Raw genomic sequence first — 27558 nt, 5'->3', positions numbered from 1 at the left:
GTTTTACAATTTTTTTTTCATTCTGCTTCTCCTAGCTAGTAGTTGAGTTGCATTTGTGTACTCTGGGCTATTTTGGATGTACGAAACTGTATGAGTTCCTACGTCTTTATGTAAGAAAGAACAACTTCTCATGGCTTAAGGTGCATATATGTATTTTACATTTTATGCTTATAAAATATGTTTGTAAATTTTTATTTGTATAGATGAATTAATATTCATATACATTGATACATAGATAAAGAAAAATTTTAAACCTATTTTTGTTCAAAATTACAAATTTTTTTTTGAAAAAATGTATAAAAATGAATGTTGAAAACAATTTAGTTCAATTAATTAAGTAAGAAATAATATTTTTTATAAACTTTATGTATATTAAACCCATATTTATACAAATAAATCAAAATATTTTAAACAGTTTTAACAAACAGGGGCAGTTTGGTCATTTTTACATAAAACAGCTGGCTCACAACATTTTTCACGCAGCTGCACCAAACAGACAGTCAACTTCCCCACAGCTGCTTCCTGGGGCAGCGCAGCTGCAGCTGAAAAGCTGAGAATCTGTAGCTGCGCCAAACAGACCCGAAGTGTCAAGGTACAAAAATTTTGAGCAATGTTCCAATGCTCCAAGGAACTGTAGTTCACTTTGATCTCCATGAATACTCCATCTTCATCCTCAATCATCTTCTTATTGCACAATAATTGACCCCCTCGAAATAGGTGCCCCCCTCTAATGATAGAGAAGCTTGATAATGGTTCTCTTTAAACTTCAAGGAGCCTTGTAGTCAAGCAAAAGTCTCCTGATTAAGATATTAAATGTTGGTTCTACAAAGAGTGTAGCTCACCTAACCTGATGATTGAGAACTTTATCTCTAACCATAAGAACATAAGTTCAAGCTTGGCACATATAGGTGTGTGCAAGACTTGAAAAGAGGCACTGGTTCTATAACTAATTTACTCTTGCACTCTTATTTTCCTAGATATTATCCATTGTATTGATTCATTTGAGACATTGACAATCTAAGAATTTATTCAGAATACCTTCATTATCTTTCTTGCAAGGTTTAAAAAGACAAAATCGAGAACTGGGGCATTTTGCAACAATGACGTTGGGTGTAAGCCTCACAATAGAAAAATATTTATAAAATTAAAAATAATTCATAAACATGATAAATTATTGATATATTGATCTCATTTATTATCATAAAGAAATGAACCGCAAAATCTCAATTTTAAATGTTAATATTAAAATGAAAGGTTTAAAAGATTTTTAAGATAACCATTGACTTAAATTTTATCCCACTAAGTGGAGTCGGCTACAAGAATCTTTTTTCTCCATTGCGGTCTATTGAGTGTCATATTTTTATTTAATTTTGATAAATTAAGATCTTTTTTTAAAAAAATATGACCAAATCTTTTAGGTCTACCTCTACTTTTTATTAGCATAAGTTAAATCTAAAACATTCACTCTCCTAACCGGATCATCAAATGGTCGACGTTTAATGTGACCAAACCATCTTAAGACGACTCTCTCTAATCTTGTCAGCCACTAGAGCTACACAAACCCTATCACGGATATATTCATTTCGCATTTTGTCTCTATGTGTCATCTAAGTGTCAAGTAACTCATCCACCAACACTTAGCTTTATTTTATGTTTCTCTTTTAATGGCCAACATTCTGCGTCATAAAGCATTGCAGGTCTCACCACCATCTTATAAAATTCTCCATACAGCATACGTGGTACTTTTCTATCACACAATAGGCCCGATGCATTTCTCCACTTCAACCAACCAACTTGAATTCTACTAATAATATAGTCATCTATACCACCATCACTTTTACCGATAGACCCCAGATATCTAAGGCTCACACCTTTTAAGAATTGAATCACTCATAGTTACAACTATGTCACTAGAGCTACTATACTAAAATTAAATTCCATGTATTTAGTTTTAGATCTACTCAAAGGAATGTCTTTAGACTCCAATGTATACCTCCATAATTCAAGTTTTTCCTGAACTCTTTCTCTAGTGTTATCTACAAGAAGGATATCATCCGCAAAAAGCATATAAACAAGGTACATCCTCCTGTAAATGTCCAATAAGAGCATCCATAACTAAAGCAAAAGGATATAGGCTTAAAGTCAATCCCTGATGTAAGCCAACCTTAATAGAAAAATAATTTGTCAATTTTCCTTTTGTTCAAACGCAAATAACACTACCAATATACATATCTTTAATGACTTGCATATAAGTCATATCAACAACTTTCTTCTCTAATTCTCTCCAAAAGTCTTCTCTTGGAATTTTATCGTAACGTTTTTTTTTAATCAATAAAAATCATATGTAGATCCTCCGTATTCTCTCCGTATTTCTTTATCAAACCTCTCAATAAATGTATAGCTTCCATAGTAGGTTGCCCGACATAAATCCAAACAGATTATAAGAAATCTTTGTAACACGTCTTAACATATGTTCAATTACCCTCTCACAAAATTTTAAAGTATGATGCATCAACTTAATTCATTTATAATTTGGACACTCTTGTGCATCCCCTTTATTCTTAAAGATGAAGACCATAACTCTCCGTCCTCTTGGACATCTTTTTAGTTTTTAAAATAATATTAAAGAGTTTCGTAAGCCAAGAAACACTCAAATCTAAACATTTTCACACTCAATTGGGATATATTCTGGTCCTAATAAATTTTCACCTTTAGTTAAAGCCTCCTCCACTTCTTTTTTACTAATGCAAAAATAAAAATAAATTTTTTTTATTATTATTAACGATATTAAGATCACTAAGATCGATCGTATTTTCATAAACTTTATTGAAAATATCAAAATCACTCACTCGTGTATGTTGAATATCTTCCTTTAAGAAAAGCACCTTTTGATTTTCATCTTTAATATAGTTCACTTGAGTTAAAACTTTTTTTTAATTTTCTCTTTGTATGACTAATTTATACATATATTTTTCACCCTCTTTAGTGTCTAATCTATCATAAAGATCACTAAAAACAGAATTTTTAGCGTCACAATTTGTTCTCTTAGACTCCCTACAAACTACCTTATATTTTTTCGAGTTCTCTAAGATTTTGTATTAAAACTAATTTTTATAACACAACTTCTTTTATTTTATATTTTCTTGCACAGTTTTATTCCACCACTAACTATTATTTATTTATAGAATTTTTTTTTATTTTCCAAGTACATCTTTGTCACTTGTTTAATAGTGTCTGTTAATTTATCTCACATAATTTTTTTTTTCTTCATAAACATATAAAATCTTGAAATCTTGAAGTTTACTCATAAAAATAATTTTATTTGTATATTTTAGGTGACTCGTCTGATTCTATGATAATGATTGCTAGTATAATTTATCTTACAATTCTTTATCTTAAAATCCAGAACTAATAACCGATATTCTCGACAATCTCTTCTTCTCAAAAGATAATAATCAATTTGTTTTTCATTAGATCCATTTTATAAGTAATAATATGTTCGTTTTTTTAAAAAAAAAATTATTAGCAATAACAAAATTATACGCTATAATAAAATCTAATATAACTCTACCTTCTTTATTAATCACTACAAAATCATATACATCAAAACCGTAGTCATCATGAATATTTTTAAAATCTTTTACTGATTTATCAACATGCCGATTAAAATCTCCTCAAATAAAAACTCTTTCTTCAAAATGTATCATTTGTATTAATTCTTCTAGGTCATTCCAAAATTTTTCTATAAAACCTACATCTAAATCTATTTAAGGAGCATAAGCACTTATAATATTAAAGATCTTAATATCAACAACAATCTTAAAGGTTATAAGTCTACCTCCAATTCAATTAATTTTTACAACATTATCTTTCAAACTATTATCTATAATTACATCTACACCATTTTTAGTGTGACTCCTACCTAAAAACTAAATTTAAAATCCAACTATCAATCTACTTAGCTTTTTCTCCAATAATTTAGTTTCTTGAACATATAAGATGTTTTTCCTACGAATCATAATATCAACTAAATCTATTAATTTGTCTGTGAGAGTACATATATTCCAATAACTTATCATAATATTAGTTTCATGAACTAACTCATTTACTAGCATCTGTCTGTAATGTGGAAACTTTTGCTCATTTGACACTACACCTAGGCAGGCACCGGTGCACTTGTACACTTTTCACAGTATTCAGATCATAAAGCACGCTTCTAGATGACGCCATATATCAATTAGGATTAAGTCAAATTTAATTTTAAAAAAATAACATATTAATAACATAAGCGAGTAATCACACTTAAACCACTATTTATATTTTTAAAGCATTGTATCAGAAACAAGTACATTACAAATCAATAATATAATATAATATATTTTTACATAATTAGGGTTGTAATCGAGCCAAGCCGTGTCGAGTATATCATAGTTCGAACTTGGCGTGGTATAATTATAAGTTGTTTATATTCGGCTTAAGCTTGTGTCGAGCTTTCATATATTGCTCAAGCTTGACTTGTTTATTTTTTTAATGTTTGAACTTGATTTGTACTTAATTTGCTTATGACAAGATACAAGTATTTAAACGAGCTAATAAATGAGCTATTAATTCAAATGAATATCTAAATTTTCATATAAAAAATTAATAGAAAATTATACAAATTTTATCACAACTATTAATTTAATGATTATAAACTTTAAACCCTACAATATCTTAAATCTCATTTATCCTCCATTTTAACGTAAATCCCTCTCTTATGAGATATTTAGTGCAATGATTTGTGTAGCATTTAAGCATGATTTAACTTAAATCTTACCAAACAATTAAAAATAATAACTTTAAAATCTACAGAAACTTAATATCAAGTATTTATAAATCATATATAATACAAGTTATCAACAAATAAGTTAATATTCTAGTTAATTAAATTTTATTTAAAGAATATATCATATATTATATGAACTATCATCGAGCTTAATATCAGTATTCAATAAGTTATTTGTTGAACAAAAAATGAGTTTGTTCGTCAACATAAATGAACAAGTTCGACAATGTTCGTGTTTAGTTCATTTAAGCTTTGAGCTTTTAAAAATTGTTAGTGTATGTTTATTTACTAATTTGAATGAACGTGATTGAGTCTTAATCGAGCCAAGTTTAAGTTGCTCATCGAGTGCGTTAGTTCATTTACAGGCAAAAAACACATAAGCCTCACTAGGTATAATGAGACTTAGGAGTATTTATTTGTAAGCCTCAATTCAAGGCATGCGCCTCAAATGCCTTTATAAACAAGGCTTTCTTGACCTCTCTTTGGTCTCAAACACAATCATTGCTAGAGTATTTTGATTCCTAGGTTCTATGTCTTCTCAGGCTTCAACGATAAATTATATTGAGTAAAAAGACTACATATGAGATTTAGAACACCCTCTCCAACTAGTACAATGCCAATAGTATCCTCTCATCAACAATAGAAATGCACCTATGTCGCCTCAACAATCTTAGGCTGAGACAATTCTAGATGTGTACAACACAAATACTCATGCTAGTATTTAAAAATAAAAATTCAATGAAATGACAAACTAGATGGTCAAAAGGAAAGATAACCGGAGTAATTTCAATTTAAATTTCAATCTTCTAGATCAATCCCACTTAAAAGGGGCTTATAACATTTTCTAGCAGTGTCACTGGATAAAGCAATGGGAGAGAGCGTTGGAGTTCTTGTAAAGTTATCACTAAACTAAAAATAATATTAATGGGAAGCAGTGGCCAGTTATCAAGTTCCGCTATGCCAAAAGTGGCCCAAACTATCACAAGAATGCCAAGCCTTCTGGTTTATAATAGGTACAAGTCTGGAGTTGCTTTGATTGATCGAAACAAGGGATGATCAATATAGTGTACTGCCCTTCCAGAAAATAAGAAAACTTTGACTCTGTTAGTAATAATACTAAAGTGGAGCCACTTCAGCTGCTAAGTGCTCACGCCTATCCGCATTGCAGAACACAATCAAACATAAAGTAGAATTTACCATATCAAAATATATCCAGCCCTAATTTAGTGTAAAATTAACAAAGTATGCCACGATGCAAGCAAGCATGGCATTTGGAGATAGGAAAGCAAAACAGAACATGAAATCATAAAATATTAATGGAATGTAGATGCGAATATTTCTTATAAATTAAAATTGGATTTCTTCTGTCTTTCTTCCTAAAATTCACTGACAGGAATCCTAAAACAGAGATAATACATACAGAATCGATGGCAACTGCAAAGTAACCCCCGTCTTCTGCAAATCCTGAAGAAAATGAATAGCATATAAAGAAAACCCAAGCAACAATCTCTGTTTCAAACTCATTGCAAACAGCAAACCTTTCCCAAGTTCCATAACTGAAGATAACATTTTGGTGATATCCTTCACGTCCCTGCACACATAGTGACACACCCTCAGAGCTGGCTTATCAGGGCCACTAAACTGACCAATCTTTTCCTTCCAACCCAGGGGATCAGAGTAACAGTCCAGAATTCGCAAGCTGAAAATTACAGGGAGCATAAAATATTAAATAACACTCTACAAACAAGCCAAAAGCACTTGAATCCACAGAATAAAAGAACATACGATAGCGATGCATCCAATCCTTTACGCTTCAGCAAACTTATGTAGAACGACGGGCTCTGGGTAAGAGCAACAAGTACCAATCCACTGGCAGAGGAAGAAGAATCAAATTTCAGTAATTAACAACTCCCTCTAGAAATATAGTAGTTCGAAACTGACCGTGCTTGGGATATTCCGGCGCAAACATTGGCAGCGAGAGAGCATAGAAAGTAATTGAAGGCATGGATTCCTGAATGGCTTTGCAGAGTATCCTTAATGGTTAGGGCGGGCGAATGTTCTCCCTCGAGAGACCTACCCTCAATGATTTACAGACCGACAATTCAGCCATGAAAAGCCCTAAACAGAGTAGAAGCAAGGGAAAATAACTTGCTCTTTCGCTCCGTGAGTATCATCTAGAGAAGCACGGAGATAAAAAAAATCTGAGGCGCAGAGAGTGCAGCTTGCCGGAGCCCGGGCGAGGTGGCTGCGGAAAAAGACCTGTCTGTTCCCTTAAAACAGGGCGAAGGCAAAAAACGATGCCCTCTCCCGTCAACTGTCGTTTTTGTCGATGTGTTTGTAAAATTAATTGGAGAAATCACAAATATGGCTGTCTAAACGGTTGTTTGTTCGCGAACAGCACGTATTCGACTCATTAATTTAGTTTGATAAGTTAACGAGTCCAACACGAACTAAGATGTGTTCGTTCGTGTTCGGCTCGTTTTGGCTCGAAATACTACTCATCAAGTGTATATATATATATATATATTAAATAGTATTTTAAAAAAATCTAATTGACTACAAGGCTACAAAGATTTGTAATCAATTAAATTTATAATCAATTAAAATATTGATTAAGAAAATAGAATAAAAATTATTAAATTAGATTCAAATTATGTTTTAATATAAATAATAATTTTTAAATCTTGCTCAAACTCTTATTGTCTTATGGCTACATGATTAGGGTTGTTAAAATGACTGTTTGTTCGTGAACAACTCATATTTGGCTCGTTAAACAAACGAGTCGAACACAAACACACTTTTTGAGCTCGAAATATAAACGACGCTCGTGTTTGACTCGTTTACACCCCTAATCACAAATATAAATAATTAGGGCATTTGCGTAGACACCGCCCAATTCTTATGCATTTACATATACAACACCTAACTTAATTTCTTACATTTACACCACTCAAATCATTCATATAATATCAAAAATACCACCAAAATATTAGCACCTACAGTCGAATCATCAGAATCATATTGAGAATTATTCACATCATTATGTAGAATAGGATCAACATTCACCATAAAAGATACCTCATTAATAATCATATTATCAAAAATAGGGATCATATTAGCAGATGACTCACAATTATCGGATAAAACATTAGTAATAACATTAATATCTAAAAAATAGAAGAGTTAAGAATATTATCCGGACTCTCAGAAGATCGATTAATTTTAACTGACTGACTTCAATTGCTTCAAATTCCAGCAACATGTAATTTATTAAGATTCCTTGCTCTTAATATGGGAATAACATTAACGTGTAAATAAGAAATTTTTTGACAGTTAGAACGATGACGAGAGAAGATAGAACAAGCCTTCAATTCATAAACCACAAAAATAATAAATTTTCTATTCTTAAAAACAATTGTAACAGATTTCAGGTAAAGGTGAGTCAATGTTAATTTGAGCATTAACAATGTAAAAGATAGCCTAGAACCCTTAGTTGTCAAAACATCAACTGCAAAAGGTACACCAATTTTGTTAGTTATTTTTGATATATCATTTTCTGAGCAACCAAACAAAGAAAGATTAGAAAACTTAATCCACATAAAAATTTCCTTGAAATTCTTCTCGAATAGGCTATGAGTTAATAATCTATTTTTTTAAAATAAAATGTTTGCTACCAATAAACCAGCGACTATAAGAAAGAATCATCTCAAAATTCTCAGAACAGGTAGATTTGAATAAGAGAGAAGATCAACTGAACCTTTCAACTTTCAAATCTTACGAATAATTTGAAAAATATTATCATAAAAATGCATTATGCTTAAAACATAACCAACAAAAACAAGATCCCATTGCTTAGATCTAATATCTATCTATTCATCCAAGAAAACAACTTTTCTATATGTGCAAAGAACATGAGGTAAATTAAAACAAGTCGAAGAAGTAGAATTCTAAGAAACTAATCCCTTCAAGTTTAAGACAGATGCCTACTCAGAATTAGAAATAGATCGTTCGAAGAAGAAGAAGATAGAGGAGGAAAAAAAACTCCATGAAGAAAATAAGATGTGCAAAACCCAAAAAACCAAAAAGAAACTCACAGGAAGAAAAAATATCACAAAGATTTCTCAAAAAAAAAAAGGAAAAGAAAAAGAGATCTTGGTCAAATTGCAGTGGTATTGTGATATATCAAACAAACCCTAAAGAGTTTCAAGAATCACAATAAATATACAACTCTCTTACCATTAATGATATATTAATGTTTTTTTTTTTGCATTCTATATTTTCACAATTAATTTTAAACATTTGAAATTAGACTAATTTATTTATATAAAAAAAACTAGTATTAAAAAGTATTAATATTTAACTATTATTTCAGCTCACATTACTTTTATAAATGAATTAAAAAAGGCCATCTCCCTTATTCCATTTCCAGTTATGCTTAGGGGTGTAAACGAACCGAACACGAACGAACAAAGCTTGTGTTCGTGTTCGGTTCGTTTAAAATTTAGTTTGCTTGAAATAAGCTCGTGTTCGTTTCTTAACGAACGAGCCGAACACGAGCTGTTCGCGAACGACGAGCCAGTTTGACATCCCTAATATTAATATATAAAAATAATATTATATATTAATTATATAACTTATATTGTATAAATATACAATATCTATATTAGTATATTACTACTATAGTATATTAATATATTATTATTATTATTTTATTATATATTATAATTTATAAAATTTAATGTTTTAAAATATAATAAATTTTTTATATATAATTATTTTATAGTATTTTATATTTAAAACAATAACAATTCGAACACGAACGAACGCATCACTGTTCGTGTTTGGTTTGTTTAACTAACCGAACGAAAAAAATTTGTTCACGTTTGTCTCGTTTACTTATCGAACGAATCGAACACGAACTCATTGACGAACCGAACACGAACTGTTCGCGAACAACGAGCTTTTTTGTCATTGGATTCATTGGTGATTGGTAGTTTCGGCTGTTTGCTGTTTGGTGATCTTCTTTCCCTTTCATAGCTCTGCCCTGCTTACCAAGCACTCCTGGTGTGAACTGAAAAGCGGAAAGCTCCCACTAACCACACCGACAAGGAGCCAGAGGTTCCGGAATTTGCGGCCTTTGCTTCCTATCATCTGCTCCGCTCTCTCAAGAAAGGGAGGGAGAGAGGCGGAAGCACTAAGCGGGTCATCTATGCCAGCTTTGGCGAACGAGATCGAGCTTTGATTGTCGTGGTTGGCGGCATGGGGGACAAGCAGCACGAGGAGGGGTGGTTCATTTACAGCTTCGTGGCTCGGGGGACATTGGTTCTAGCTGAGTATACAGAGTATACCGGAAACTTCCCGGCGATAGCTGCACAATGCCTACAAAGACTCCCAGCCTCCAACAATCGCTACACTTACGCCTGCGACCACCACACCTTCAATTTCCTCCTTCACGATGGCTATGGTATTTTCTCTCTCTATCCCACACGCACATTTCCCTACGTCTCACTCTCTACATCCGATCTGGTCTATGTTAATCAGATGTCGATATGTTCAGGAATTCACGCCTTCAAATTTTGTTTGATGAGAATAGATATGGAAAATTTTCAATGCCAGTAACTTTTGACATATTTTGCTCATTCACTGGTATGCAGATCTTGTAAAGGTCGGAAATCCTCTGTTGGATGCGGGTTTTTTTCTTTTTGTTTTGCTTTAGTTTATAGAGGCTTGTTCTGTTTTCTAGACCTCGATGGCTTAGATTTGATGGCCTCATGTTCTAATAATAGTTATGCTTCTTGTAGGCTCCGAGCCTACAATTTCTTCCATGTTTTTTTCCCTTTTATTTTGATTGTCGGTATCGCTTTCGAGCCTGCCTGCTGATTGCGATGGGCAGCGTTCATTTAGTCAAAATGAACTTTTGCAGAAATCACCTAACATTTGCTAATACCAAGATCGATCTTATGAAAAAAAAAATATATATTTTTTTTGTTGCATATGTTGACCTAAGTAAATTATTATATTGAAGTACACTGGAGGGAGGCATATATGTTGTAAGGGTTCCTTGGTCTTTCTCCTCTTTGAAATGTAGAAGCACTCTAACAGAGCTCAGTCCCTTCTTACTATAAAGTAAGTTGACATTTCAACAGCTGAGGAAGGTTAAAATTACAATTTGTTTTCATGGCGAAGCACTAGGATGTTTATATAACAAAAATAATAGCTCGTAGCAGTAGATATGGAATGAGTTGCATCATCGAAGTAGGTGGCATAATCTAACCATCACTTTGACCCATTTGAAGCAAGGAAAATGTTTATGTCGCTGCAGAGAGCATTTATATTTGTTGTTTCAAGTTTTGTTTTTGGTGCAGTTACTTACATACCAACCAATTTCTATGTATTTACATATCTAACACTGAACATTGTTTTTTTAATATTTATAGCACCCAAATTTTCCATATAACATCAAAATTAAAAAAATTTCACTTTCATAAAAGTGAAATACACCTATTCATGCATAGGAAATGTGTAAGTGAAATACCCTTTTCATGTATGTAAAAATTGAAGTTTAGGTGTTTGATAAGTAAACCCATAAGAATTGAGTGGTATGTACGTAAATCTTCTTCTTTTCCCCTTTGACGTGATGGATTATTGTGGATTCCAGTGTTGATTAGCTGTGGGATTTGGAATTGTTTGGACTTGGATTGGCGTGGTATTAAGGGTTATGTGCTTGTGGTTTGATGGAGATTTGAAGAGTTGCATGGGAGCTTTTTATTGTTCACAATGGAGGAGCAATATGATTCTCACAACATGGATTTCGTAATAATAGAAGTGCAATTCTTAGATTTTAATTTGGGAGACTTGAGGTTACTAATGAAATAAGGGACTTTATTGATGCTCGAAAATGTTGCAAAGTAATTGTTTAACATATAAGTATGCATGTCGATCAAGTATTATATGGAATTAGAGTCCGCGTATCGATTCCACGAGAAAATTTGTCAACTTTTCTAGTAAGCAAAATTTTAGTTTACTACATTGCTAAGTTTAGTTTGAAGGGTTCAGATGTGCTGAGAGTGAAATGTTCTAAAATCCTAATTCAGAAAATAGAACTAAGTATTGTTGGAGTTTCTCAAAGGTGAGTCTCTCGAGACATCAATCTAGTGAATCCTCAAAATCTTTCCTATGAGTTCTCAATGTTGTTGTTGACAATCAAAGACAAGTCCTCCATAACCTATGTCTAGGTCATAAAAAACATTAAAAATTCTTATTAAAGTTAAGGGGGCTTAACAATGCAAGATTTCTCAGAAATCTTCTAGTCTCATATCTAGGTTACAATTCCCTACTAACAATATATCTATTTCACTAGGTGAACGTGTATTAACCTACTTGTTATTCTAGTCAATGGTTAAGTCCTAGATCACAAGAAATTTTAACTTCCTAATTGACTAAATTATGAGTAAACTACGACCAGAAGGTTTAACAAATCAATGTATAAAATCCAGAACATAGAAAAAATGTCTAGAGAAAAACTCAATGATAAAACAACGAAAAAGTTACATGTCTTACATCACAGGAACATGAAGAAGATTTAGCTACTATGCATGCAGAAAGAAAGCACAGATTTTTATTGAAAGCATTAAAAAAATAGTGTTATAAGTAACAAAAATTTTAAACCCGAGTCAATCGTATATGAGGAGCATGCAAATCAGTTTGGTGATCATCAGACACCGTTTTGATGTAAAATTTTGCATTTTCGGTTTTCATGCATGATCTATGATCCAGTGTAGAAATTTTTCAACGAATCATTATTTTTTAAAGCAAACTACGTGAGTGCATCTAGATCCTCAAAACCTTTCAAATTGATCCTCAAATCTCAAATCAAACTTCTTTTGGGGGTCGTTAAGCCTACTACAATTTTGAAAATAATTTCGATAATAAAAAGAATAATTCTAATAGTTCATCCAAAATGAATTCAAATTAAAATCAAACTTCAACTCACATGATATGAGCTAAAAAGATTTATTTTGTCTATTAAAATCCACTATAAACTTTCATTAAAAATCCACCAAATTTTCTGTCTCATAGGATGAAGCATACGCTTTGACTTGAAATATCTTGAGCTAGGGCCCAGTCTAACCAAAATCTATTGCACGACTAAATCCCTTGCATTTTTTTCTACCAAATGGGTCAAGATTGGTGATAATTTGGGGAATGAGACTTTTTTCTCTTACGTAGGGGTATCTTCTAAGAGTTCTTGAAATGTTGATTGATTTGGCCATCATGAAGAGCATGTATTCTTACTAATATGATTACGAGAGATGAGAAAGATGAAGAAAATGACTAAATAAAGCTTAGTAGTGTATGCGTGCACTCATCTGACTTGGATAGTCTTTGTGCAAATGGAATTTATGTTTCTTTTTTTAAATTGGAGATAAGTTTGATGCATTAAATTTTAATGTTGAAATTAGACTCGTCATATGTTTTTTCATTGTAGGTTGAATTGTGCAATTGCACATCTTATATTTACGTTCCTTGCTGAGATGAACATTAATCATAACCGAGTGATTGTCACACCCATGGCAATAATCATCAAAGCATCCAAATTCAAAATTTTCACATAAATTTGTCTACTAATAATTAAAATAAAATACATAATTGAATCAAATTAAATGGTCATAATCATAACTATCCTCAATGCTACACCTGAAGCACGAGTATAAAAAGCTCACGTACAATGCCTATCTGAAATTCATAAAATTAACCTGCAAGTTTGCTATAAATAAACTCAGTAGGTGAAATCTTATTGAACAAAATATCAACAACAGGGCAAGCGCATAATACGAGCAAATAAATAGACATGAATAAAATATTTGTTATATTATAACAGTTTCAAATAATATGCAATAGATTAGATTTTTCTCATTTAAATTGAGCTATTGATGCTCAACAAATAATAGAAAGAAAGAAATCTATATAAACAAAATCATTGTGTTCGCATGCTAACATTTTGACTCATGCATCTCATAAGTTCTATAAATGGTTCTTTAATCATATATTAATCTATTATATATATATATATATATGGGATATATATATATACATATATATACCTGTGTATATATAGGTATATATACCTATACATATATATACCTATATAGTTGGTTTACTATAATACCCTAAAATCGAGAACATAGTCACCGATTCTAGGAAAATTCAATAATTTTTTTTGTAGAGTTGTCACTTTGTTTACTCATTGGTTTGTCTGGCTAACATTAAAAAAGACGTAACTCCAACATACATATTATTATAATAATCATCCACATTTCATACATTACAGGCAAAACATTTTTTTAAGTATTATTAGTAATGAATCATTGTTATGTATATCTAAAACATAAATTTGCAGAAATAAAAGTTTGTGTTTAACATGAGTAATGTAATGTTAAATATTATAGCTACTCTGAACAATTGTATGTATAAATGTTTGTGCCACAATGAATTAAAGATAAGATTAACAATCATATCATATCGACATGATAATGTAAAATACAATGGCTAATAAATACATTCCATATAAATTTTTAAGTAGTAAATTCACACCGAGAAGTAGCAAGGAATATGCCTCTAAGGCCCTAAGAAGGATGGGTACGTTTATCTCTTACTTAGGAAGGTAACCTACCAATAAAAATCATCAACAACCAAGCATTCCAATGATGACATGGATCTCATCGCTTTGAGGCACGGTTCTCTATGAATCCTATATACAAAACGATCTAAATAAATCACTCATTCAAGGCATTATACATCAAACCATTTAGTCATTACAATGATCAATTGAACAAATTTTTTAATCAACGATATCTATGATTTCCTCTAATCTATACCTTAATAATTGCTCTTAAAAGATCATGAATTATTTAACAATATCTATGATTTACATATATATTATTTATTCAACATAAAACAAATTATTACACTTAAAGATCAATTGAATAAAATATTGCAATCAATGATATCTATGATTTTCTCTAATTTATACTAATAATGGATATTAAAAACTTTAGTATCCACCTATATTTACAAATTATTTTATCTAAAGAAATTTATAAATAATTTTTTTTTGAAATAGAATGTCATTAATCACAAATTATAACATTAATTGAAACATATATGTATAATCCTCAGTATACTATAAATTTCTCTTGTATATATACTTTTCAATGAAATTACACCTTTAAATTATCAACTAATAATAATAATAATAATTTTTATAAGTTTTAAAATTATTAGATGTTAGAAGTTGTATTAGAAAATAATTTATTCATGTTAGAAGTTATGAGGATTAAATTTATTTCCTTAGATCAGAGTTATTTCCTTTAATATTTTATGTTTTATGTTTTTTTTAATTTCCAAATAATTATTATAAATTGATTAATTGGAGATATTAAGTTTTATATTTTTACTTTCCTGTTATTTTTTTTCCAGCTTTCCTATTCTAGGATTCATATAAGGGTATTTATAGCTCCTTTTCATATCAATAATACAGATTCAGATTACTCTGAATTTCAGCATGGTATCAGTGTCAAATTTCATATCCTAGCCACCATCCTCCTTTCATGGTCGTTGCCTAACTCCCTTTCTGCCATCCTCCATGCAGGAAAGGAGTGACTCTCTGCCAAACCTTCTTTGGGAAGCTAGCTATAAGCATCGGAGTCCTTCCCAGGTTCTCCTTGCAGGCACGAGAGTCTTGTTCTTACAGGTTCTCGCCGCAGGAACTGACCGCCAGAGCAGGTCCTCCGTAGCAGCGTTGTCTCCTCTTCTTTGCTGCGAGTAGGCACGATTCCCCGCGCAGGAGAGCGATTTTCTCCCTTCAATGGAAATCACGACGTTCAAATCTAGACATTGGAACAAGTGGTTTTCTCTTTCTGGTGGAAATCACAGTTCTCTGCCTTTCAACAGAACCACACAGAGGCGAGGAGCCATTTTCCCCGCCGGCTTCCCTGCAAGCTCTTCCATGGTCGTTTTCCCTGCAGGTTTCAGTCGGCGATACTTTCTGCGGGATCTTCTAGTCGCCGGACCTCTCGATCTCATTCTAGGACCGCCGAAGCACCTACCTACAGTTGTACATATCTCCTGCAGGCTTTCTCGCCACTAGAACCCCTTCTTGTAGCCTTTGTTGTCAGCGAAACTCCCTCCTGCAGCCTTTTCTGTCGCTGGAACTTCCTACAGACCTACCTGCTGTCAGCTGGACCTCCTACCAGGATCTCTAGACTTACTCCTACGACCGGTTCTCTCCCTTGCAGCCTTTCCCACTACCAGGCTTCCCTCCTGCAGGTTTTCCCATTGCCGGATCTACCTCTACAGATTTTCCCCTGCAGATTTTAGACAGCTGGACCACTTCCTTATAGATCTTTAACAGCTGAAAATCATCTCTGTCGGCTGGAAAGCTTCCCTCCATACCTTATCAACACCTTCCTCTTGGTCGCAAATTCCTGCCAACTGCACATTCATGCAGTCGCCTTTGTGGCATCCGCTGCCATTTCACATGCATGGATTGTGGAAACGAAGAGAAGCTTGTTACAGAGGAGTTCATCTTTGTTTTGTTTTCAAAATAACTTGAGAAAGTTTATTACAGAAGTGAGACTGGATTTATCCTTGAATGGAATCCCTGTAGCCGCCCTACTCCATCAGTTTCTTCTCCGTTGTCCAAAAACTCAAAGCAAGTCCTTCTCTGTTTCTTCTCTAGAGCTTTTTCCTGCATCAAACACTTCTTCGGAACTTTTTTCTATATCAAACCCTTCTTCGGAGCTTTTCTTGTAGTAGGTCCTCCATCGAAATTTTTCTTGCAGTAGGCCCTCTTCCGGAGCCTTTTTCTGCATCAGTCCCTCTGGAGCTTTTTCTTGTATCGGGCCCTTCTCCGGAGCTTTCATGTATCAGGCCCTCCGGATTTTTTTCTGCAGTAAGCCCTCCACCGGAATTATTCAGGCATCAGACCTCCTCCGTAGTCTTTTCTTGCAGCAGTTCATCCTCTGGAATTCTTCTCGCAGCAGACCCTTCTCTGGAGCCCTTTCCTACAACAAGGCCTACATCAGGAACTTTTCTTTTTTTTCTGTAAACCATACCCTACAGCTTTTCTTGTTGGTTGTTTGTTTCTTTGCAAACTTCTCCGTAATATTGCCTAGTCTACCAACAGACACTATAAAAACTGCAGTCAAAGACAACCATAGTCAACTAAATAATCTTGGGGTTGATTACCAAGTATAGGATGAAGATATCAAGTTATACATCATGAAGAATCCTTCTCGCCCGTTGTTTGATGTTTTCAAATCCAAATTGAACATGTTTTTCAATCACGTTTCAACTTGAAGGGGAGTGTTAGAAGTTATATTATGAAATAATTTATTTTTGTTAGGAGTTATGAAGATAAAATTTATTACCTTATATTAGAGTTATTTTCTTTCCTATTTTATGTTTTATGTTGTTTCTTTTATCTCCAAATAATTATTATGAATTGGTTAATTGAAGATATTAGGTGTTATATCTTTTCTTTCATATTATTTCTTTTTTCTGTCTTTCTTATTATAGGATTCATGTAAGGGTTATTTATAACCCTTATTCATATTGATAATACAATTCTGCATTATTCTAAATTTCAACATTACACATTAAAGATTAATTTAAATTTAATTTATTTTCAAAGATGCTTCCAAGCCTCAATTGATTCTTCATGTAAATAATTGCATAATCACATGGAAGCATACATCTATATAGCTAGGGTAAATTTTAGGTGTGAAAACCTTTCTTTAGCGGCTCCGTCGGACAGGCTTGCCAAGTCATGGGGGCCAACCAACTGCCGATTACCTGACCTACAGTTCTCCACGCTAGCAGTTGCAAGCTTCGATCTACCCCGAGTCATGGAAGAGGAAGGTTATCCATGTATATGCTTGCCATTGTCCCCTTGATTTTTGTCACCTGCTCGTCCGCAGCCTCTTATGTTTGCCCTATTCAGGATTTAAAAAGCTGAGAGAAGCTTCGAGCCAGTTTGGTTCAGAAAGGGGTATTACAAGTCATCACAACAATAACTTAAAATGTTCTTTACGTTATTGTTTTTGGTAATAGTGTCGGATACTTGCTCAATTTATGTTATTGCTATTGTTGTGAACTTTCCTTATAGCCTCATTGATGTGAATAGATTTTATACAGCTAAAATGATACCAGTGTTTGAATGGCTGAGAATTGTACCAGTTGAACAAAATCCTAAATTATACCTAATTTATTTTTGTTCCTTTTTGGCTGTAAATGTTGCAGTATATTGTGTCGTTGCAAAAGAAACTGTTCCAAAACATGTCTCAATGGCCCTTTTGGAACGAGTGAAGGCAGACTTCAAAAAGCGATATGGTGGCGGTAAAGCTGATACAGCAATTGCAAAAAGTCTGAATAAAGAATTTGGGTAAGATTGTTTTCATACTCTTCTCTGAGGCACTTCATGAGCCGTCTATGTTATTATTGGGAAATTTACTTGCATACCACACAATTCTTATATATTAACATATCTAACGGCCAAACTTCATAATTACATACATGTTTCTCAAGTGGCATTACATCAAAAGTATCACTATCATTGACTTTTAGAAGTTAAATACACATTTTCATTCACAAGTTTAACACCAAAGTGTTAAAAAATGTAAACACCAAATTGTTACAAATGTAAACACCAAAGTGTTACAAATGTAAATATCAAATTTTAGGTGTTAGATATGTAAATGCGTGTTAGATATGTTATCAAATTTTAGGTGTTAGATATGTAAATGCATAAGAATTGTGTGGTATGTAAGTATCGTTGACTTTTTAAAAGTTAAATACACATTTTCATTAACAAGTTTAACACCAAAGTGTTACAAATGTAAATATCGAATTTTTGGTGTTAGATATGTAAATGCATAAGAATTGTGTGGTATGTATTTAAATTTCCCTTTATTTTATTGACAACAATAATGTGAACTTAACATGCAGATCAGTGATAAAGGAGCACATGTTGTATACCATTGAGCATGCTGATGAAATAGAAAAGATTCTAAAAGTGAAGGCTCAAATTTCTGAAATCAAAAGCATTATGTTTGACAATATAGAAAAGGTATTCAACATGGTTTGAACTACTTATCCTTGGCCTTTCTGAACCAAAACAATCAAGCAAACAATTTTTAAGTCAAAGTACTGTGGAAACCTATATTTTCTTTATGAATTTTGATATAATTTTTTTCACACTTTGGTTTTGGAGGGCATTACACTCTGGTAATATAGGGCATGATGAAATGATTTAAACATATTTTGTATTCTCAAATAAATAGATTGTATGCAAGCAATAATGAAATAAACAAAAAAAGAAATTTCATGTCATTCCATTAATAAGTTTGATAATTGATACAACTAAAAGGAAAACAAGGAACAAACGGAAAAATAAGAAGTTGAAATGATAATGCGGAAATAATAACCCAAACCCAACAGAAATTACAATAATGGATGCAAATAGTGAAATAAAAAAAAATGATAATAATAATTACAAAGCTCAAAGGTTACTCTTGTGGCGATGATCTACCAAGTCGTTGAGTGAAATTTGATATACAAAAATATCAAGGAGTGAGTCTTACAAATTAAACTCAATAAATAGCTACTGTTTATTAAACCATAAACGTCAAAGAAAATGGGACATGCAGTATAAATAATAAAAAAAGACAATTTATTATATACATAACAGATTTTGCAAAGAAAATGTTATAATAGATTTTGCAAAGAAATATGTATGTATATATATATATATATATATATATATATATATATGGTTTTTTATGACACTCTGAAACAAATAAATCTAGGCACAAATCCCAATAATTTATCTGAGGACTAGTTGATCCGGCTAGCCTCAATAAAGGTTTAATACTAATATAATAATATTACAATATTGTGCATACATTACACATCACAATCAAATTAGGGGAGTATAATTACAATATGTTCAATAATATTTATACACAAGTATGAGTTTGTCATAACGAGATTTAACGTATCAAAACTATAAAAAAACAATAAATACTGAAAATGCAAGACATGAGTAATTTAATAGGATTTTATGCAGCGATAAAGCAAGACTGATTACTTATGCAATTCATCATGAATAATAAATATAATCCACTGGAATTATATTATTAAAATTTAAATGAGATTTAACATATCATTTAACATATCAAAACTATACAAAAAAATAATAAATACTGGAAACATAGTACATGAGTAATTTAATAGGAGTTTATGCAGCAATAAAGCAAGACTGAGTGCTTATACAATCATTATGAATAATAAAAGAAACCTACTGCAATTTTATTAATAGAATTTAAATGGTATGACTGAAAAACCAACAATTAGTTAAGAACTTAATACAAGTAGCAAGGATAACACCCATAATAATGAATGATACATTTATGCCCTAATAAATAATAATTACTTATCTCGAGACATACAACAAAAAATTTCTAATCTATTTAAGCATCACTTTAAGACGTCAACAAAAACTTGCTTAAACGTTCTGCACCCAAAATACATTCGTTATAATGACACATTAGTTATTATTATTATTATTATTACACGTTCGCGCGCGCGCGCACGCTTGCCCGCCCGACCGCACGCACGCATATATAGATAGATAGATAGATAGATAGATAGATAATCATTATGATTTTGAAAGAAGTAACAACTTAATCAAAATTATCCTTAATATAATTTATCTTAAATGCCAAAAATTAAATAAAGAAATAAAGTATAAACTTGATTGGGGGAAGGGATCGATGAGGGAAGCTTAACTGTTGAGGGGGAACAGAAAATTGGGAGGGAGTACGAGAGAGAGAGAAAGAGAGGGCTTCGGCAGCTGTAAGAAAGGATGCTTCTCACTGTGGGTGAGGGCAAGTGATGCCATAAGCGGGATAGTTAATAAATAGAGGAGGAAGGTAGTGGGCAAACAAGGGAAGGAGATCAGGAAGACAGTGGGGAAGAATATGAATGTCGAGCGAATCTCCCAATCGGGAAGTTGGTCCATCAAGATCGTGTGATTCGCGCAATTGAAGGAGGAATAGCTTCACACAATTTAGTAGAAGAAAAGGTAAGCTTCAGTTATTACAGTTTCAGTATTTAGGTTTGGAATAATTTGCCGTGCTGCTCTACAAATGGACTCTAGTTCCAACCTGAATTTTATTTAATGTCATTATTGTCATCATTAGCTTTATCATAATTATTTGGGGTAGGTTTATGAAACCTTTTTTTTCATTTGGCCCTATTGTGTACTGCATGATGTGCTTAGCTTATTCGAACAAAACTTTTTTATAGCTTTTATTTATGTTTGCTTAGCTTTACTACCTGTCTAATTAGTGTATTGTCTACTTGACCTTCTTGCATGTTCAAAACATTCGGTCTATCTCAAACTAATTTATCTCAAATAACTGTCATTGTACCGATTCTTTTGATATAACTAATTTTAAATTTTCCTTCCAATTTTTTCTGCACATTTATCTTAATATTCTAATATTTTTTTCTTGCTTGATTTATTTGTAAATGACTTTATACTTCCCAAGAGTCTAAGCTGCCTAATTATAATTTTATTCTATTTACCTGTTCTAAATGCAATTATCTCATTTATATCTCAATTCTATTGCATAATAAATCCAAAATACTTGAATATTTACTTTGGAATTGTAATTTTTGTTTCTATCAGTATTTATTTTGATCACGTAATCACAATTCTAAATGTAATTATCTCATTCATATCTCCATTCTGTTAAATAATTAATCCAAAATACTCGAATCTATTTACTTTTGAATTGTAATTGTTGTTTCTATTATTCGATTTATTAGTTTCAAGTTAATATTGAACCTCATAAATTTTTTTCTTTTTTTTCATAAGATGAAACTCAGAAAGATTTGAAAGTGTTGCATAGATGTTTGTATTAACTTCATGTGTAAAATAGGCAGAACCAGAATATAAAGTTTCTGCCACTGCTAAGTTAAGAGAGGCAATACATGCCATCTCAAACTTGCATAGTTGGCTAGGCTGTTTCTTTGAGTTACTGTTGGAATGGCTATGTTATAGTTCATAACATTTGTCAAAGTCATTGTTGGCCTAGATGATTTATAAATATATGAATGACGCTAGATTGTAGTCAATGGAATATAATATTTTTCAAGAAAAAAATTTCAAAATGGTCATTTGAGTTTTTTGTCGGAGGTCTTTTTTAATCTCAGAATCTACAGAAGTTTCAAACTAGTCCCCATACTCTTTTAAATGTGGCTAAAATACTCCGCCACCGGGACTATTTCAACACATATCAAGAGTGAGGATTAATTTGATATTTTTATAGACTATGAGACTAAAATTGACCACTTGTAAATAAACGGGACTATTTTGGCACTTCACTCAGAATTTTTCACTTACTCTTAGGTTCTTCATTACATTATATATTAAGTTTCAAAGAGTTAAATGTATAAAGTCAAAATTAATGGACATGATCAATCATTTTGGCGAAATGTTCCTATTACATCATCACGATTGATATTAAACATAGGTTTAAACAGCAATATTCATCATTTGGTATGTATAGGAATCAATGATCAATTGTTGACCTCAATACATGTGTTGCAAAGTTGACATGAACCATGATGTAATTTGGTTGGCTTAGGCCGCCAACTTTCCAAGGGAGTTAATAATTCTAGATTTATGTCACAACTTCTATCGAAGCCCCTTGTTTTGGTCGAAGGACAAAATGAGTCAAAATCCATTCAAGAAAGGTGAAAAGAAATTTGGGCACATAACACACAAGCATGCACTCACCAACATGCACATCCGCATGCACATGCGTGCATAAGCTCATTTTTCATCACAAACATAATAATAATAAGGAAGATTTACATATATACCACTAAATTTGTATGTATATCTAACACCTAAACTTCAATTTTTACATGCATACGAACTTACTTATGCATGAAAAGGTGTATTAGACTTTTTTTTTTAAGTTAAAATGGTGGTATTTTTTGTGATATGAAAGATTTTGGTATTATAAATATAAAAAATAAAATTTAGTTGTTAAATATGTAAATAGATAGGGACTGAGTTGTATTGATGTAAATGCCCATAATAATAATAATAATAATAATAGCTAAAAGTGATTATTCTATAATTAGTATTGATGTGTCATTAACAATTTTTTATCAAATAAGAATCAAGATGCATTTTCTTTATAAGGAATCTTTCAATTTCAAAATCAAATTCAATATCATATGGGCCCCAATTTTAGCAAGTTTATATTCAAATTGATCATCTCTACAAGATCAACCCAATAATACCATAATTGGTTTCAATCTAATTCTAATCAGGCTTAGATTAAACAATTGAAGCACAATTAAAGATTTTGGATGACCAAATAAACTCCAAATTTGACATATTTATAGTCAAATCGAGCGTCTTGATGAGAAGAATGCAACGAGAATAAGGTCGCTCAAATCCGATGTCATTAAGGCATCCAAAACCTTAAAAACCACCTATGATCAAGGGGAATCAATATGAATCATTCAATCTGGTGGTGAGTGATGTTATGTGCTAAAAGACCAAGATGTCTATTTCCTAAAGGCTATAAAAAGACCCACTTTCTTTACTTGAGGGAGAAGATGAAGAGGAATTCTAGAGTCTGTTCTGGAGAGAAGACCCGATGATAACCACCAGCTTCCGTAGTCACTGACCATCATCTATCATCACCTGTTATCATTGTCGACTACTACCGGCCATCACCACCTCGCCGTCACCGGTCGCCGGTGACCTCCGTTTGCACCCATTGTATTCCAAATATGGTTCTTGTGTCTTAACACTTGCATTGAAGACCCGGTGATAACCACCGGGTTCTGTAATCACCGACCACCACCCGTCGGTCACTGCCAGCCGTCATCGCCTACCGTTGCCAACCACTGATCGTCGGCAACTTTTGTCTGCAACCATTTCTTCTAAATACTGTTGTTGCATCTACCACTCATATTGAAGACTCGGTGAATAATCATTAGCCTCTGTAATCGCTGGCCACTTTTGGCCATTGTTAACCATCACCGACTGTCGAAGTCTTTTGCTAACGACCACCGGCCTCCAACGACTTATGCTTTTAGCTGTTGTAGTCCAACTACGACCTTTATGACCAAAAACTGCTTTTGTAACAACCAATTATGACTTCTATGACTTAACTACTACTTTTACAATTTTCAACTATAACTTTTTGGTCAACTGCCGCTATTAAAATCATCAACTATAACTTTTATGACCAACTACTACCTTTGTAGCATCCAACTACGATCTTTGTGGCAAAATACTACTGTTACAGTTTAAAACTGTTGCTATTGAAGTCGTCGACTATAATTTTTATGGCCAACTACTATCTTTGTAACAATCAATTACGACATTTGTGACAAACTACTATTGTTGCAGTTTTCAACTACAACCTTTGTGGCCAATTGCCACTATTGCAACCATCGACTACAACCTTTATGACCAACTACTGCATTTGTAGCACCCAATTATGATTTTTGAAGTTAACTACTGCTATTACAGTTTTCAACTATAGTCTCTATGGCCAACCGCCACTATTGTAGCTACCGAATATAGTCATTATAATCAACTATTACATTTGTAGCATCCAACTACGTCCTTTGTAGCCAATTACTATTGTTATGGTTTCCAATCACGGTCTCTGTGCCCTAGTGCCGCTTTTGCAGCCACTGACTACAGCCTTTATGTCCAACCGCTGCCTTTGTAGTAACTAACTACGACCTTTGTGGTTAACTATTATTATTACAACCAATGATAAATCTGTTATAGCTTAATTATGTTTATTATAGTTAAATTATTATTGTACATCTATGATTAACCTCGTCTAATTTGGAAGAATGTTGGATCTGTAAACTTACAATTGCATAGTGAATTACTTTAACCGGGATAGACCCTATAATTTTTTTTCTTTTTCATAATTTTTCCTCTTAAAAATATTGGTATCTCCTCCCGTCGCTTTATTTTTATTTGTATACAGGATCTTTGTGCAATGCTTAGACTTTAAATAATAACTCTACCATCACAAAATTTCCAACACGCAACAGTTATTAGAAAAAATGTTACATCAGTACTACGCACCTAGAGTAACATGCGTAGCCAATGAAATAAAACCACGACACCCTGCGCGACAGTGAAAAAAAAACGACGCAGTAACACAGAGAATATTTCCCTCCGTGTTATTCATGTGTTATTGTGTATTATTCATGTGTTATTATGTCCTAGGAATATTCTTGGTGTTATAATAACACAATAACACATCAATAACACATGAATAACACACAATAACACTTAAATAACACGGAGAATATTCTTCCCCATGTTATTCATGTGTTATTGTGTGTTATTCATGTGTTATTGATGTGTTATTGTGTTATTATAACACCAAGAATATTCCTAGGACATAATAACACATGATACATGAATAACACGCAATAACATATGAATAACACGCAATAACACATGAATAACACGGGGGGAATATTCCCCGTGTTACTGTGCCATTTTTTTTCTCCTGTCGCGCGTGCCGTGATTTTATTGGCTAAGCACGGTATTTCTAAGTGCGTAGTACTGATGTAATATTTTTTCCAATTATTATTATTCATATTATTGATTTTTAGTAGGTCAAATATGAATCGGTTCCTAGGCTTAACGTGACAGCAATAAAATTATTAAATATATCATTTATATGTCTAATGTAAGGTGCATATATTTTCATATCTTGATTGAATTTGAAGAGAATTTGTTATGTATTTCATTCCATCTTTTGCGCTGAAATACAATTCTAGGAACATTTCTAGTAGGACAAGTCTAAATCTAATAGAAAAGGAGCTTCATTTTGAATTCCACCAGAACTGCACCAACATATTTCGATTGTCTAAGCTTTGGATGCTCTTTTATACTTGCGTATACAATAACGTCTTATATTTTATCTTGAAAATTTAAATTTAGTTGACATGGAGCTTTTACTCAAAAATTAATGAGCTTACCTTAACAAAAAGACAATATAGTTTGGAGAGGAATTGGAGTATATAGTTCTTAAGGCACATATCTTTAATTTTAGTATCAAAATAGATGGTTCGAAGATATGTTTTAGAAATATCTAATAACTGACTTTTATCAAAGTTGAGCTTTTGAGTTGTAAATGGGTTGACCATCATTGTTTCTAAGTTCAACAATTAGGTCCCCTTTGGCTCACACTTCCTAACAAGTAGTATCAGAGTTGATGGTTTGTCTCGAGTCTATCATTGAAAGGACTCTTCAAGCATGATACTTAATAAAAGCTTATGTTTGAAAGGGAGTGATGGCCGATATGGTGAGCTTTTACATTAGGTGGAGATTGTGAAGGCGTGTGAAGCTTTGTTTTTAGTCTACCATTGAGTAGCTAAAAAACGTAGCAGTGTAGAAATACTAAGTGATTTTCCTTCACCCATAAACTTAAGATTTTGGGTGGAAAAAATTTTTATCACTGAAACATTTTGCCAAACATCCGTCTCCCTTTCATTTTTACTTCCTAACAAGATGTTCTTCTGTCTAATTGATTTGTTGTTTTTGAATTTCAAACTCATAAATTTATAATGTTCAATAAAAACAAGCCCTTTTCATTGCTCCAAGACCACCGGCTAAATGGCAAGCTTACAATGTTTGCATCAATTTGTTTTTGTGTTAGCTTTTTTTTTCTCCCTTATAGCCATCATTATTTGAAGGATTTTATGGATTTAGAATGTGATCATTGGCATATTCTTCTACAAGAAAATTATTTTTAAGAAATTTTATGAATTGAAATCCCAGTAAAGAAAATCATTATGAAATTGTTTATAGTAGATATTTTATGCGCGCTGCTTCTTTCAGGCTATTGATCGCGGTGAAAAACTCAACGAACTAGCCGACAAGACGACCGATTTGCATTCGCAGGCACAACACTCTACCCCAACTATCCTCTTGCATTTACCTCTTACAGCCTCAATAGAATGAAATATATAACCATATGCGCATGTATATATATATATATATTGCAGTAACGGCACCAATCACCAAAATTGACTCTCCATTTTATAACAAATTTCAGGCTCAAGATTTCAGAAAACAGGGGACAAAAATACGGAAGAAGATGTGGCTTCATAACATGAAGATTAAGTTGGTGATCCTTGGAATTCTTCTGCTGCTTGTACTCATTATCTGGGTTTCCATTTGTCAAGGATTCAATTGCACAAAGCAGGAGGATGAAAATGCAAATATAGAACCATAGTCCCTGCCAGAAGACAGGTATACAAATTTAAATGCATGTGTATATCAGAGAACAAAGACAATAACTACTGCTTCTAGTACTGTTTTATTTATTTTTAGATGCAAACTTTTAGCCACAGAGATACAAATTTTAGCTTTGGATTTGATATACTGATTAGTGACCTTTTTATTACTAGCTGATTGATGAAGCATTTTTATTTGAAAGATCAAAACTGAACTTTTGGTAGGTTTCTGATTGATTCTGATTATATTTTAGTAACATTTCCTGTGTTTTACACTATTCCCATGCATTTACATATCTTCATGTTTTATGAAGACTTTTTACCTAAAGTTGCCACCTTACATTTGCATGAAAAGATGTATT

The 27558-nt window shown here is 32.5% G+C and overlaps 2 protein-coding genes across 2 annotated transcripts in view; one reads left to right on the top strand and one right to left on the bottom strand.

Annotated features, from left to right (window-relative positions):
• LOC110026723 (elongator complex protein 5) overlaps window positions 1-9976 on the bottom strand; it is a 32579-nt gene extending 22603 nt beyond the window's left edge. Inside the window, exons 1-5 of the mRNA XM_020727802.1 lie at window positions 9878-9976; window positions 6767-6903; window positions 6611-6694; window positions 6364-6524; window positions 6246-6289 (exon numbers count right to left, since the gene is read on the bottom strand). Coding sequence (XP_020583461.1) covers window positions 6246-6289; window positions 6364-6524; window positions 6611-6694; window positions 6767-6903; window positions 9878-9976 — 525 coding nt within the window. The remainder of the gene's footprint in view (window positions 1-6245; window positions 6290-6363; window positions 6525-6610; window positions 6695-6766; window positions 6904-9877) is intronic.
• Window positions 9872-27387, top strand: LOC110026745 (vesicle-associated membrane protein 724-like). Its single transcript, XM_020727846.1, has 5 exons — window positions 9872-10289; window positions 18128-18269; window positions 18833-18953; window positions 26799-26861; window positions 27016-27387. The coding sequence occupies exons 1-5, from the start codon at window positions 10085-10087 to the stop codon at window positions 27193-27195; spliced, it is 711 nt and encodes a 236-aa protein (XP_020583505.1). The 5' UTR covers window positions 9872-10084; the 3' UTR covers window positions 27196-27387.
• Window positions 27388-27558: the final 171 nt, after the last annotated feature.

This window comes from Phalaenopsis equestris, unplaced genomic scaffold, assembly GCF_001263595.1.
Source record: "Phalaenopsis equestris unplaced genomic scaffold, ASM126359v1 Scaffold000399, whole genome shotgun sequence".
In the NCBI taxonomy this organism is placed as follows: domain Eukaryota; kingdom Viridiplantae; phylum Streptophyta; class Magnoliopsida; order Asparagales; family Orchidaceae; genus Phalaenopsis; species Phalaenopsis equestris.
This window is presented reverse-complemented; position numbering and strand designations above follow the sequence as displayed.